This window comes from Pteropus alecto, unplaced genomic scaffold, assembly GCF_000325575.1.
Source record: "Pteropus alecto unplaced genomic scaffold, ASM32557v1 scaffold269, whole genome shotgun sequence".
In the NCBI taxonomy this organism is placed as follows: Eukaryota; Metazoa; Chordata; class Mammalia; order Chiroptera; family Pteropodidae; genus Pteropus; species Pteropus alecto.
The window spans coordinates 381,114-394,934 of NW_006443566.1; the positions used below are offsets into that span (position 1 = coordinate 381,114).

Sequence of the window (13,821 nt, forward strand, 5' to 3'; positions counted from 1 at the left end):
TTCCTTGTTCCTATTATCCTCTTTCATAACCTCCTTTGAAAAGCAGTAAAGATGAACTGGTGTTTTAAAAAACCTTAAAATTCTCAGAAACGCCTTATCTTTTTATTAGAGAATCTATCACTAGTAATTTCATCCTGTACTGGCTTTTCATTTCATCCAAATTATTTACGTTTAATTCAATTAAGTTTATGATCTTCTCCAAATTAAGACAAGCATACATAGTACTTAATATTTTTCCATAAAACCTCCCTCCCTGCTTTTTAAAGCATTAACCAGGATTGTCATTTTACGGAGCTGATGCATACAAAGCTATTTTCCTGGCTAGTATTAGATGCTTGAACAGTTAGTTCCCAAACATTTCAGCACATCGAGGTTACATATGTGATTCTTTTAAGTGGCTTATAATGTTTCTATAACCTGATAAAATGCTATTAATCCTTTGTAACCACTTTTTAAAAAGTACTTTGTGTGCTGAAAACAAGTTCAAAAATTCAAAGCAATTTTATGTGAGGTAATATTATCCTGACATCAACATAAGTTCATTCTTTCAATAAAAGTGTTGGTGAATCCTGTGAGGGAAATAAAACATATCATTGTTTGTGCTTTGTAAGTCCAAAAGTAAAAAAAAACTCACACATTGCTTATGTTTTTGTGATTTGCATGATCTGGTACAGTGACAGTTATGCATTATCTTCTCAGATGTTCGATAGTATATAGGAGAAAGTTGGAATGACCTCGGGATGATCTCTCAAGTCCAGCTGCTTAAATCTAAATTCTATTTAATAACAGTTTGTGAAATCAGCACATCTCCTCAGAACTCTCCTGTGGGTTGCAAGTGATCAAACAGACAAAACCATAATGACAGGACCGTTAAATAGGTTTAACAGAAAGAGAATGCTAAAGACAGTCATTCACTGTAAAACTGCATACCGGGAAGGCCATATCTTTTATTAAAATCATCACAAATACAAAAGCATCACTGAAATATACATATGTACTGTATACTTATATTCTCAAATTCCTGGAAAATTACTTCAAATTTATTGGTTTTCCATTTCATCACATGGCATATCCCTAAAACAACATTAAATAGAACAAAAATACCCATGCAATTTTTTGAATGAACAGCATTCTCTGCCTTTTTCATCTGTGCATTTTCATTCAGACATTTGCCTGTCAAGGATTTGCTAATAAATGTTCCCTAATTTTGGCTTCCTGGCCATGGGAGTGACATGTTCCGTGTCATGTAAAATTTGGTAGCTTGTAATGTCTGTTCAAATTTCAAGTGTATCTTGCCTTTTCAGTTGCAAGAGCCAGCCTTCGGATGTTGGATATGCAACCAGCTGCAGCTTCCTGGAGATCCTGATCAGGGGACCCAACCATATCCAGTAGAAGCTGTCACACATAAATGAAGAGGAGAAGAAGGGGAATGAGGATAAAATAGTTAATCTAAAGATGTAAAGTTAAGCTTGGAAAATAATTTTAAATATTAAATATTTTTCAAAGTCACCAAAAAATAAGTACAAGAAATTTCATTTGGGAAAATACAAATATAAATTGCGTTTAATCAGATGTAGGAATTTCCCATGAAATTCTTACCTTCCTTTGGTCATCTAATTGTTGTGGATTCTGCTTTCAAATTTCTCTTGCATTCTCTGTGGCTTTTGCACCTCCCAGGACAAGCCGACAGCATGCCATGGACTACCTGACTACGAGTGCAAGCTCTCAGATTGACTCTCTCTACATTCCAATCCACCTGATCATGTCACAACCTAATTGCATCAGTCCCTTAACAGAGACTGTTATTGACTCCAAACACTAACTAACTAGAGCCCAGTCTATTAACCCGTTCTTAAAGGATTTTCGTGCTCTGACTCAGCTTACCTTTGAGCCATTCGTCTGTCTTCAAGGTCACACTTCTCCACTTCTTTTGCCTTGATTGACGCCATCCCTCTACCTGGAGTGCCCTTCCATCCCCTTCTCTAACTTTCTAAATTTTAACCATCTTTCACGTCCCAGCTAACTTTTCCACAAAGCCCTTACTGACTTCCATCAAACAGAATGTCATTTCTCCATCAGAACTCACAGCATTTTATTCAAATGTTTGTTGCTACACTTAAAAATCTTCCTTTTTCACAGACATTTGATTAATGTATTCTTTAGATTGTAAATTCTGAAACTTATAGTACCATATAGGGCCTAATACATAGTAGATGCCCAGTAAATTTTAAAGAAATGAATTAGAGCTTTTAAAATCTATCAATTATGAATCTAATCAGTAGTTTCGATATTTAAAAGTTTAATTTGAATTGTATACTATCTATACAGCAGCATTCGAGTACAAATGTGGATAATGTCAGAAAATGAGGATGACTTAATAAGCAAAGAAATACTAAAATACTACGGAAATTCTGTGAAACAGCTTAAATATGGCAGGATTAGGAGTACAGCTTTTATTCTTCAGGTAATAAAGAGAAGTTACTTAAGCACTTTAATCAGGATAGTGACAAGGTCATTTGTATTTTAGAAAGATAACTTTTATGGCAACTTATAGAATATGAATGGTAGGGAGAAGAGACAGAAGGGTTCTGCAATACTTCAGGCGAGGGGTGATAAGGATTGAATAAAGCAGAAACTAGGAAAGGCGTGGAAGGAATGAATTCAAGGAATATTTAGGGTCTAAACTATTCAACTAATAGCTGGAGGACAGTTGTTTATCCAAACAGAAGACAATGAAAATGGTAATCTCCTGTTATACATAAACATCGATTCCAGGTGGATCAATGATTTAGAGAAAAAAAAAAAAGGCACGTGTAAAACATTTAGATGGGGTGAAGGGTTAAAGAAGTACAAATTAGTAGTTGATAGATGGTCATGGGAATGGGGAGCACGGCATAGGGAATGCAGTCAGCATTAATACATTGGCTAGGAGGAAAACCAGAGGAGAGAAGGAGCAATTAGGGGGATCGTTTTATAAACTACATAAATGTCTAACCAATGTACTGTGTACTTGAAACCAATTAAAATAAATAAATAAATTTATATAAAAAACATTTAGAAGGTTGGATATGAGAAAATCTCGATCAAATTGGGGTATGGAAAGAAGTCTGGCCTCGGTTCCCTGACCTCATCATCAATGGTCTTCAGCACACTTTGGCCCCCACTTCCAGGGGCACACCCTGCTCCTTATTTTTCCTCACTCTCAATAGTCCGACCTCCAAATACTTGGACCACAATTTCTTCTCCCATGGAACTTATTGATTCTCATCATGACCTCTAGTCCATTGGCCTATATACTTTTTCTTCAACCATCTCTTGCCTTCACTTTCTCTACAACCAGTTAAGATTCCACCCACAGTATATCTTTTCAATCATTCTTTACCAGTTTCTTAAACCTCCTGTGACATGTATCCAGGAAAACCATAACCAACTCTGTCTTTCCCTTGCAGTCACCAATAATTGAGCGCTGCTGGAGGCAATATGTATACAACAAGGCAAATGAATCCACACTATAAATCTAACCTCAACTGAATCTCATCACTACCCAAACATGACTCTCTCTAATTAGTTCACTTCCTCACTCTTTTCAATGCTATCTCAAATCTTCTTTATTCTTCTCCAATCTCAAACTCTTTCTTACATCCCCCAGTCTCAGCAGATAACCTTCATAAACCTGATAGAAGCCATTAGACAGGAACAATTCTAACCCGATCTGCAAACCTACCTGCATCTGCGCACACCTTTTTCTCCTTCCATCCAGTTACAATGATGTCTCTCTTCTATCCAAGGCCCACGGCTCCACTGGTATTCTCCACCCAGTCTCCTTCTCATGAGGACATTTTACCACCATATACTCCTTCTCTTCTTACTTTATCTTTAACCTCTCCCTTCTGCTGATTTCTTCTCATCATCATTTAAAAGCATGTCTCCATGTCTTAAAAAAAACAACACCTCCTCCCCGCAAAACCCCACCACTTTGACACATTTTCTTCCCTTCATTGTCAAATTTCTTTAAAGAGTTATCTGGATTCACTGTTTCCAGTCTTAAATTCCATTCGCTCCAGGTTGGCTTCCTTCTGTCCTTGTCCCCTCTCTTGCCCCCCGATAATCAATCATTCATACTACATCCATAGCAATTTCCTAAATTGCAAAGTTCATCAACTAGGGGCAAAATTCTAGAGAAACAAAAGAGAATGAGATAATTAGTTTTCTGAGATTCAAGAGAAATAAATGTTCTCTTCTGAGTAAGGGAAACAAGGCCATTTGGTGGAGCGCATGCCTTGTGAGTTTTGCATTGTTAATGTAATTGAACAAGGAGGCCATTAGATGAAATGCCTTGTTAGGCTATATAAGCAAACCAAAATCTCAACTACAGTCAATACATGTGAATCTGAGGAAATGAAATGTAAGGACAACCACTCACCAACAGCCAACTAGGTTTTCCTAAATAGAGCAGCTATTTAAGCTACAGCCAATCAAATAATTTCCACATTGTGTCTCCGGGTTTTCTCTATAAAAACATTCCCTCCCATTGGTGGAGAATTTTAAAGACGTTTAACAGTGCATGATTTTGCTCTCTATTTTCAAGAGAGAGTGTAACTAGGATTAAAATTACTTTTAATTGTTACTTGGGTGCCAGGCTTTTGTGTCTCTGCATTTCATGACTGAACCATGATGTAGCTTGGCTTCATATAAGTTATGCATTTGAATCACATAAATTCAGTGCCCAGTACAAAGTAAGTGCTCCATAAATGGTGTTCATTTTCATGGTTTATTTTGCCAGTTCTGAACGCTGGTTCTGGCATTTATTGCCTGGAGCCCAGCCCCAGTTAGTTTGGGAGGAATGAGGAGTAGGAATTTTGGTTCTGAGGTCAGTCTAGCCTCTGTTATTGCTCTCTCCAGATCCCACCTCATCTCTGGTTGACCTCTGTGGGTACCAATGACCCAGGCTTCACTTGGCATCAGCTGTTGCCACTGCCACCTCGTGCAGCTGCCTTGAGAAGCAGCCCTTGGTCTGAGGCTTGCCCCAACTGAACCTGCATTTTGCTCATACTGCCCCAGACCTGGTGGTCGTTTTGTGTTCCCCTCTGGTTTTCCAAGAGTGAGTTTCATTTACTCCCAAATCCTCGATGCCAGTTACATAATTCCATGTTACATAAACCAATGAACTGTGAGTGTGAAATGTACTAGTCATAGCGTTTGGCATGCTGTTGGCATCTCAGTGTTTCACAGACAGCCTGTGGCATGTTGGCTATTCCAGGAGTCAGCTAGATAAATGTTGCCAAAGGGAGCATCTACTGTGCATTCACATGCTTGATATTAGAATACAATGATGAAGCAATGCAGGACCCTTTTGATGACTCTCCTCTGTAAATGACTTTTTCTGTTACCTGACTAACTTCTAGTCCTGAATGCATTAAGAGGACTACTACTCTTCGGGAAATCAGTTTTGCCTAAGTTTCTTGCATTAACCACGAGGCTTCATTCCATATCCCAAAAGGTGGTCGAAGAATGTTTATAGACTACAAACTTGACCAGTAGAGCCCAGCAGTCCAGTATTTTAAAGCCCTGATGTATAGGCAAGGGGGAATTTTAAAAAAATAGATAAAAAGAGAAGAGTAGGGTACAGAATGTACATGTGGTGAGCAGTGAGAGTTGCTTCCTTAAATGTACCTCGAGTGACTCATTGGCATCAGGCCCACAGGTTACATAATGTTTGCACAACGTGAAATGATTTTATTAGCTACCAAGCTTACTATATGCCAGGCACTATGATTTATTCTTTACTGGTTAATTTATCCTGCTCTGCCCATTTTCCCTAGCCAGGAATATTTTCAATCAAGGGTATAGAATTTTTTGTGTGCCCAGGGTATGAATGGCTTGATATTTGAGAAGCACTTCTGGGATCCTCTTTGGTGATGCTGCTGTTTGAATGTATGGTTTTTCCTGAATTTTATTTTGTTGTCAATGAATGTTACTCATTGCTTTGTTACATACCCACAGGCTAGGTAGCTAATGCTTGCTTTTCAAATTCAGTAAGGATGTGCTACTTTCCCAAACTACCATCTGAATAACATGTACTATGTAATATGCAACTTGGTTTAGAATTAGGCTAAGGAATATATGCTTTTGTTCTCCTTAAGAGCTTCACAAGCAAACTAGAGCTCTCAGAAGAATGCTTTAAAACAAATATAAACATCCACATAACAGAAACTTAGTACAGAATTCTGCATTTGATGGGCAGCTAACAGAAAGTAAAGAGCAGCACATGTTTTCAAATCACTAACACACGGGGCAAGATGAAGGTGGTTTGTAATACTTTGCAATAATTACTTAAGAGGAGTACTTTTTTTAGGAAAGTGAGATGCAAATTGGGTACAAGTGATTACAGAATCGGTACACATTTTTTTTTGGTATACGCTTTTTGATCTGTAGACTTTTTCCAACTACAAAAACATGTTTAATATTATAAAGGGGAAAAACACCTCAGGTTTACCTTTTTGAAGTATTTGTTTCTTTCAAAAACTTTTCTTTTTTAAATCCTCCCCTCCCCCAAGCGCACCCAAGGACTTTAAATTTATTGGGAGTTTCATATATACACTGAAGGAACTCTAGTCCCCTTGCTTTAAAACTTAATTGCATAGGGCACTTTAAAACATCATTCAAAGACATAACTTTTTACAAGGTTGGCGTAAACGAGGACATGGGAGGGGCACAAAGCGTGGTTTGTGGATTGGGCTGACACCAATACTTCCTTCAGTGTCAAAGGCTTTGATCTTAAGGCGAATGCCCTCAGTAGCAGCTGTGACCTATGACTGACATCCTCCGAAGGTGAGACCAGGTAGCATGGGGATGGCTGTCTGCATTCGATTTTTACTTTTATATCTAACAGTTCATGATTTTATGTAAGATTTCAGTTGAATGAAAAATATGTACCAATTTGAGTGATAACAGATTTTCTTGTGGTTTGACTCGACATTGTTTGGGTGAATGCAGGCTGGAAATATGAGTTTTAATTAGAGCCGGATGAGCTCTGAAATACCTGTGTGCACAGAGAGCTTAGAGGGTTTTCCAGAAAGATCTTGCATTCCCGGAGCTGATGTGAACTGTGAAACTGTTTGCTGTTTTCCCGTTTACAAGGCCCTGTGGTGTGGCTGGAGCACTGATGCACAGCCCAGTAACGAGGAATGCACTTGAACTGTGTCTGCCCCGCGCAGTGGCTGCCTGGCTGTCCACAGCGGCTGGGCTCTGCCGCTGTGGCAGTGGGGACTCCGCGGCGGTTTCTTTCACATCCTGACTTTGAGCCTTGGTAATTCGTTTCACATGACAGCTCACCAGAGCCTTGGGCCTCAGAACACATTTTACATTTGCTGGCTGGGGCAAAGCCTTTGATCGTTTGGTCAGCGAAGTGAATTAAGGGGTTTGTCTTTTGGTGATGTCTGTCTGCCTTTCCTTGACAGGCGTGTCTGCCATGTGCACGTGATCCAAGATCCACGTTCACAGTGCTTGAAAGGGGGTCCTCCTTGTTCGATCACGCGCCCTTCTTGTGCAGATGTTTTGCTCATACTTGAGTAATTTTGTCCTCTGGTCTTTCTTCCATGTCGTCTTTTCATGAGCCTTCTACCAGAGGGCCTTTGTATCCAAAGAGACACACAGGCCCACACGGATACACAAACACACACACAGATTGGAGTTTTGGGTCTAGAACAGGGGTCCTCAACCCCCAGGCCGCGACTGGTACCAGTACGTGGCCTGTTAGGAACCGGGTCACACAGCAGGAGGTGAGTGGCGGGTGAGGGAGCAAAGCTTCATCTGTATCTGCAGCTGCTCCTCAGCACCAGCATCATCACCTCAGCTCCACCTCAGATCATCAGGCCTTAGATTCTCATAGGAGCACTGGTCCCTGGTGCCAAAAAGGTTGGGGACTGTTGGTCTAGAGTACTGAGTAGTAGAAATAGAATATGTAATAATAAAGAAAGCCCCAACAACCTTCTTTTAAAGAAGGCTAGAAGTGGAGAATGATTTGATTACTGGCTGGATCAGGAGATTATGGGACTCTGCTCTGGACTCTAGAGGAAAAGGAAGCAGAAAGTCTCTGTGGGCCCCAGGCCGAAGCTCATGGTATCATTTGGATGGTTTCAAGTTGTTCTTCAATTATTGTAATTGTAAAGTTCTCAGAATGAGGCCTGGCCCACAGTAATTGCTTTCTAGTTGTTAGCCATTATTACTCCAGCAGAAAACACACTTCAGGCACTGTACACTCAACCTGATGCTAGTAACAAGTGACGAGTGCCAAAATGTGTCCAGTATTGGCTGGAGTGATTGACGCTCCCATGAAGAAGTCAGGTTGCTACCGCCATTGGGGGCTGGGAGTCATGTGGGTGAACACCACTGTATAAGGAATGGCAAGAGGCCCCGAGAGGAAGCTCGGCAGGACCATCTCTGAGCCCCTGTCCAGTTCGGCTTCTGTGATAGGTTCTAAGAGGCCCTTCTGGAGAAACGAGTGAGCCTGGAGAGGCAGGGCTCACAGCAGTCACAGCACTGTGCACTGGGTACTGCAGGTCCTATAGAAATAGAGTAGAAGGAACAGACAGCTGTGTGTTTTCTGCTTTGCCTTTCACTATGGCTTTCCTCTGGTTCTTAGCAGTAAGTCCAAGTACATTTCTGTGGGGTAAAACGACCTAGGAAATAGAAAACGACCTAGGAAATAGTCAGGACCTCCATTAATACGTAGTGCAGATAAAACCAAGTCCAGCAGGTCTTTGAATTACATCATTTTGTTATGAGGTGGATGAGATGCCATAGCAACTTAACTCTTGTTTATATCAATTAGCCTGGTTTTGTTATGCCGATTCACTTAAAGTCGCAGAACCTATCAACACTGTTAAGGAAGGACTTCCTGTATACACGGAACGAGCAGAGAAGACTTAATTGTGACTCCTCCAAAATGTTTCTAGCACTGACCTGAATGCTGAACCTTTAACTGCCTGCTGGACATCTCCACGTGGACATAAAAACCCACCACGAATTTCACGTAGACCAAGCTGAACTGATCCTCCCGTGCAAAACCTGCCTTGCCACAGGTTCCCCATCTCAGCTAAGGTCAACTCATTTCTCCAGTTATTGGACCAAAAACTTTGCAGAAAGACTTCTTTCTCCCACAGCCCTTATCTAAGCAGTGAACAAAACCTGTTGGCTCTACCTTCATAATGTACGAAGAATCTGACCTCTTTTCATGGCTTCCATTGCTGTGATCTGAGCCACTATCATCTCTTGTCTGAATTTAATGATTAGGTCAAGTTTTTGATATGTGAGAAGATCTGGAGCTGACATAGAAGGTACAGCCTGGAGAAAATTAAATCACACAGATTAGGAATTTAGGAGAATCTTTCCTTCTTTCTAAGGAGAAAAGGCAGAGGAGTGACAAGACAGCTAAGTGACCTGCTGGGAAAATAAAAGCCTAGTTCAGAATCACCATGAGACTTTTAAAGCCCTGACATATGTAATACGTGACCTGAAAATTGCTGGCATGGCTGCAATGTATGTTCCTTTCCATCACTCCAAACCTTTGATTTTTTTTTTCCACAAGGACCTTTTAAGAGTGTTCTTGGTTTGGTTTGGTTTGATTGAGTTTTCATGGGGGTAGAAATTAGTGGGAGGGCAAGAAAAACACATTGAATTCCAAATTTAGATCAGCTCCATGTAAGATAGGAGCAACATGCCTAAAAGAGCGATAGAATACATAACCTGAAGCAAATGATCAGAAGCTGGCGATGGCTGTGGGGATGTATAGACACACCCTGCTCCCCGCATTCAGACTTTGCCTAGGGCATGGAAAGCAGTTAATATTTTCTACACAATAAGAGGAATGGCAGCCCTCGGTAACGTCCGAGCAATGAATATATTTTTTTGTAATGTAAATAAAATTGTGACTTAAAATGGCATCTCCTATCAAAATCAAAAACAACAAAAACCAGTTTGACCCAAACAATAACCTCTCCTCTAGCCTCAGACCCTGCCCTCCTCAATCCCGTCGATCTTCACCTCTGCTCCACATTAACTAGTCAACGATTCTCATGGCTACAGCTGGATCTTATTAATACCAGCAACTGTTTCATCTCTGCCTCTAATCGCCCTCTCTGAGAAATTCCAGGATGTTAACCAGACTTACTGTGGTGATCACATCACTATATATATATAATCATTATGTTCTATACCTGAAACCAATACAATGTTATATGTCAGTTATAGCTCAATTAAAAAGAAGAAATAAATTCCAGGTTCTAAAGAGACAGATTGAGATCAGGAACAGAGGAGGTACTTATCTTTACAGCCTCCCTGCTCTGGGCCTACACTCTATGGTTTACCAGTCAACTGCTTTACAATGACTGAGTTTCTCTCTTGTCTCTCTACCAGTCTTCTGTCATGCCAATATTGCAAACTGAAACCCCAGACCTCTACCAGGCTCCACTCTCTTTCTGCTCTTGAAAATCAGCATTTAAACACACTCAAGTCAGCTGTCTCGGAACAAAAACAAAACAAACAGACAAAAGGGAAAACCATGCAAATGTCCTTGACCTCCCCTCCCAGCTATCATCTCTACTTTCTAGTCTCAGCTAAACTTTTTCAGAGTGGCCTCCGTTTGCTGCCTCCATTTTCTTACCTCTTTTTCAAGGTTCTCGGGAATCACTTTGGTATGAATCCAGTGGGCATTTTCGGTTCTTGTCATAATTTCATAACACCTGTCCCACTGGTCATGCTCTTGTGCTTAAAATAATCTCTTCTCCTGACTGCTTTAACATAGCACTGCCCTGATTTGTTTGGATATTTCCCTTTAATATTCTAATTGCTTATTTTGTGGAATCCTCTCTCTTTGACCTTCAAGATAACCTAGCATGTCCTTCATCCTTCTCAGTTTTTTCTTTTCTCTATATACCCTCAGAAATGTCATCCATTATCGCCAGTTCCTGAACATGGCCTTCAAGATACATACATCTCCACTTTGGATCTTCCAAGATGTTTGGAGACAAAATGTCCCCATGAATTCTCCTTTTCCTTCACAAACAGACACCTATTATCCTTAAATCCAGTCGTCCATCCCAGACATTTAGCTGTCTTCTCCCTTCTCTCTTTCTCATTCTTCACATCCAAAAAGTCACCAAGTTCTATAGTTTTTACCTTCCAAATATTTCTTGCATCCACCAACTTCTCTCCATTTCCAGGGCTAATGACCTTAGCTTGAAGCCCCCATTATCTCTTTCTGAATTGTTGCCCAACTCATCTGCCATCCCCATTCCCATCTATTCTCAAACCAGAGTAACTTCGGAAAGGTGAATAGGACCAACTGACTCGCCTTCGCAAAATATGTCAATGGCTCCCCAGCGACCCAGGCATAATGTTCTAGTTCCCTAAAAGGGTTCACGGGGGTCTTTCTCAACAGGCTTCAGTTGGTATTTCCCTTTCTGTTCATCTTTAGCTTCTATTTTTTTTCACTGAACATACATAACTTATGTGACTTAACAAGCTATAACAAGTGGACTGGCCAGAATGAAGTAAGGCCTGCAAGGAGATGAGTCATCAAAGGCCTGGGAAGAGGATCAGAAGCCTGCAGCATCACAAAGGGTGATGTTTTAAGGAAAAGGTGAGGTTAGCATTATAATATGCCTTGGAGAGATTAAATAACTTGAGGACTGAAAAGAGCTCCTTGGATTTGGACTTTCGGAAATCCTAAACGTTAGTAACCTCTAGGTTAGAGGTAGAGCGATCTGTGAATTTTTTAAGGTAAAAGCCAATAGTAGCAGGCTGAAGAATCAGGAGAGGGCAGTGAGGATCTTCAGTAAATGCCACTCCTCTGATATGCTGTCGAGTGATAGGGCATTAGGAAATGAGCAAGTAGGAAAAAAGAGATTAAGATGCTATATGCAGAAGTTCAAGGGTTTAGCCAATGTCAGAATTTCCAGCTTCTGGCGGATACAAAAAGGAATTACTAGTACAGTGGGTGGGAATAGCCAGGAGATGTTTACACTGAATGTAGCTACAAATATGTTTACAGGTGTGGAACAGAAAGTTGAGGCATTTTCTGCCTATAACCTCAATTTTCTTTTTAATATTGAAGGCGAGTTCATGAAAGCAATAGCCTTACTGAATACTGATATACATTTATATTTAATAATTAAACATAGAAATATTTTAAAACAATAAAAGATGTGCACTGTTTATTAGAAGACAATTACCTTAATTATATAAAGAAGTTGTTCATGGAAGGATTTTGTTTTGGTTTGCAACTTTGGTCTTGGAAATGCTAAGAATTTATAAAATGTGATATAAAATTATAAAAATTAAATCTTACCAAGAGAAGAAAAAATTTTAGATAGTTTATATAAGAATAAGTCCAGGCCAAGAATTATCTAAATATGGATATATTAAAATAGATAATAATTTCCACCATTTTCCTCCATATTAGAATCGGTCTACATTTTAATGTTTTATTGTTTCCATTTATACTTATCTCTCAAAATTGGCACATTATTAGGAGGAATTCAAAACCAAGGACATGTTAATATTTAAAATACCTTATTGAATACAGAATTCATTCCCATAGGAGTAAAAATGGAAAGATATCCAGAAGAAATTGAAAAGGAAAAAAAAAAAAAACCTTTAGTTAAACTACTTTCCCAATTTTATTTTGATTTCTTTTCAGCTTTTAAAAGTAGATTAATATGGAAAAAATAAAGCACGAGGCTGGAGAGAAGAGACACAATTTTTCTTCTTCAGTGTCAGAGAAATAGCTTTCTCTGTTCCTACTAAATTGGAACTAAGCTCATAAGATGAAAATAAATGACTAATTTCTTGGGAAATAACCTTCAGGGAAAGATTCTTTTGGCCTAATAACTGCTTTTCTTAAACTCCGGTTGACTTAACCTCATTCTCAAGGCCTCTCCTGTCCGTCCTTTCGGTGTGCCCTGTTGGTGTCAAGTGCACCTTAAAAGTCTGTCTCACCATTTGCTACCCATCTGGGAAATGTTTTCCTTCTCTCATATAATTTTTTGGAAGGAATAAGTCAAAATGTGATTGTGCTTTCTTAATTTCTCTTTTAAAAACTTATGTCTAACATCCAAGACCTTTTCTACTGAAACCTAAAAAATATTACTGTAAAATTTCATAAAATGTTTCTGCCCACTCTGAAAAAAAAAAAAAACCTGATAATCTCCTGAAAGATTTTTAAATAAATAACTAGAGATTAATTTTAGGTTTTTTTCTTTTTGTTGAAATTATATAAAATGATGCTTCTTAAGGTCATTTGTATAAGAACTTCAAATTTCGATGAAAGAAACTGAATGAATTTTAGAGCAGAATGATTCTCCTTCCACTTCTGACAAAGACCGAGTTCATTTCAAAGCTCAACTCACATGATTTTTGCCAAGTTATCTGTTCAGAAGAGCAAGGCTGGTCCAAAGTACAGTATCTAGGCCCATGATTTTTTCTTTTTACGTTTTTTTCCTGCAGTGGATAACTTTTTCCTTTTCTTCCCCCAAAACAAGACTTTAACTTTTTTCTATGGAATTCACGTATGCACAAACATACACATGTAAGATAAAATGAAACATCTGAAGAGAAAGTAGGGCACAGGGTCACGGAACTCGACCTGTTCCTTCTTGTTTCCCACAGAGACCCTTCACGATATCGTCTCCCGTTTCGTGATATACAAAAACAAAAAACAAACAAAAAACAACAAAAAAAAACCCCACTTGTCTTCAGAATGAGAGGAGAGCTAATCTTTGGTCTCCTCACTTCTTCATTCCTGAAATTTATTTCTTGATG

At 39.3% G+C, this 13,821-nt stretch overlaps 1 protein-coding gene across 1 annotated transcript in view; it reads right to left on the minus strand.

Moving 5' to 3' along the window:
• Positions 1-943: 943 nt before the first annotated feature.
• ARMC4 (armadillo repeat containing 4) overlaps positions 944-13,821 on the minus strand; it is a 136,113-nt gene continuing 123,235 nt past the window's right edge. Inside the window, exon 18 of the mRNA XM_025041257.1 lies at positions 944-1,395. Within this exon, the coding sequence (XP_024897025.1) occupies positions 1,282-1,395 (114 nt within the window). The 3' untranslated portion in view covers positions 944-1,281. The remainder of the gene's footprint in view (positions 1,396-13,821) is intronic.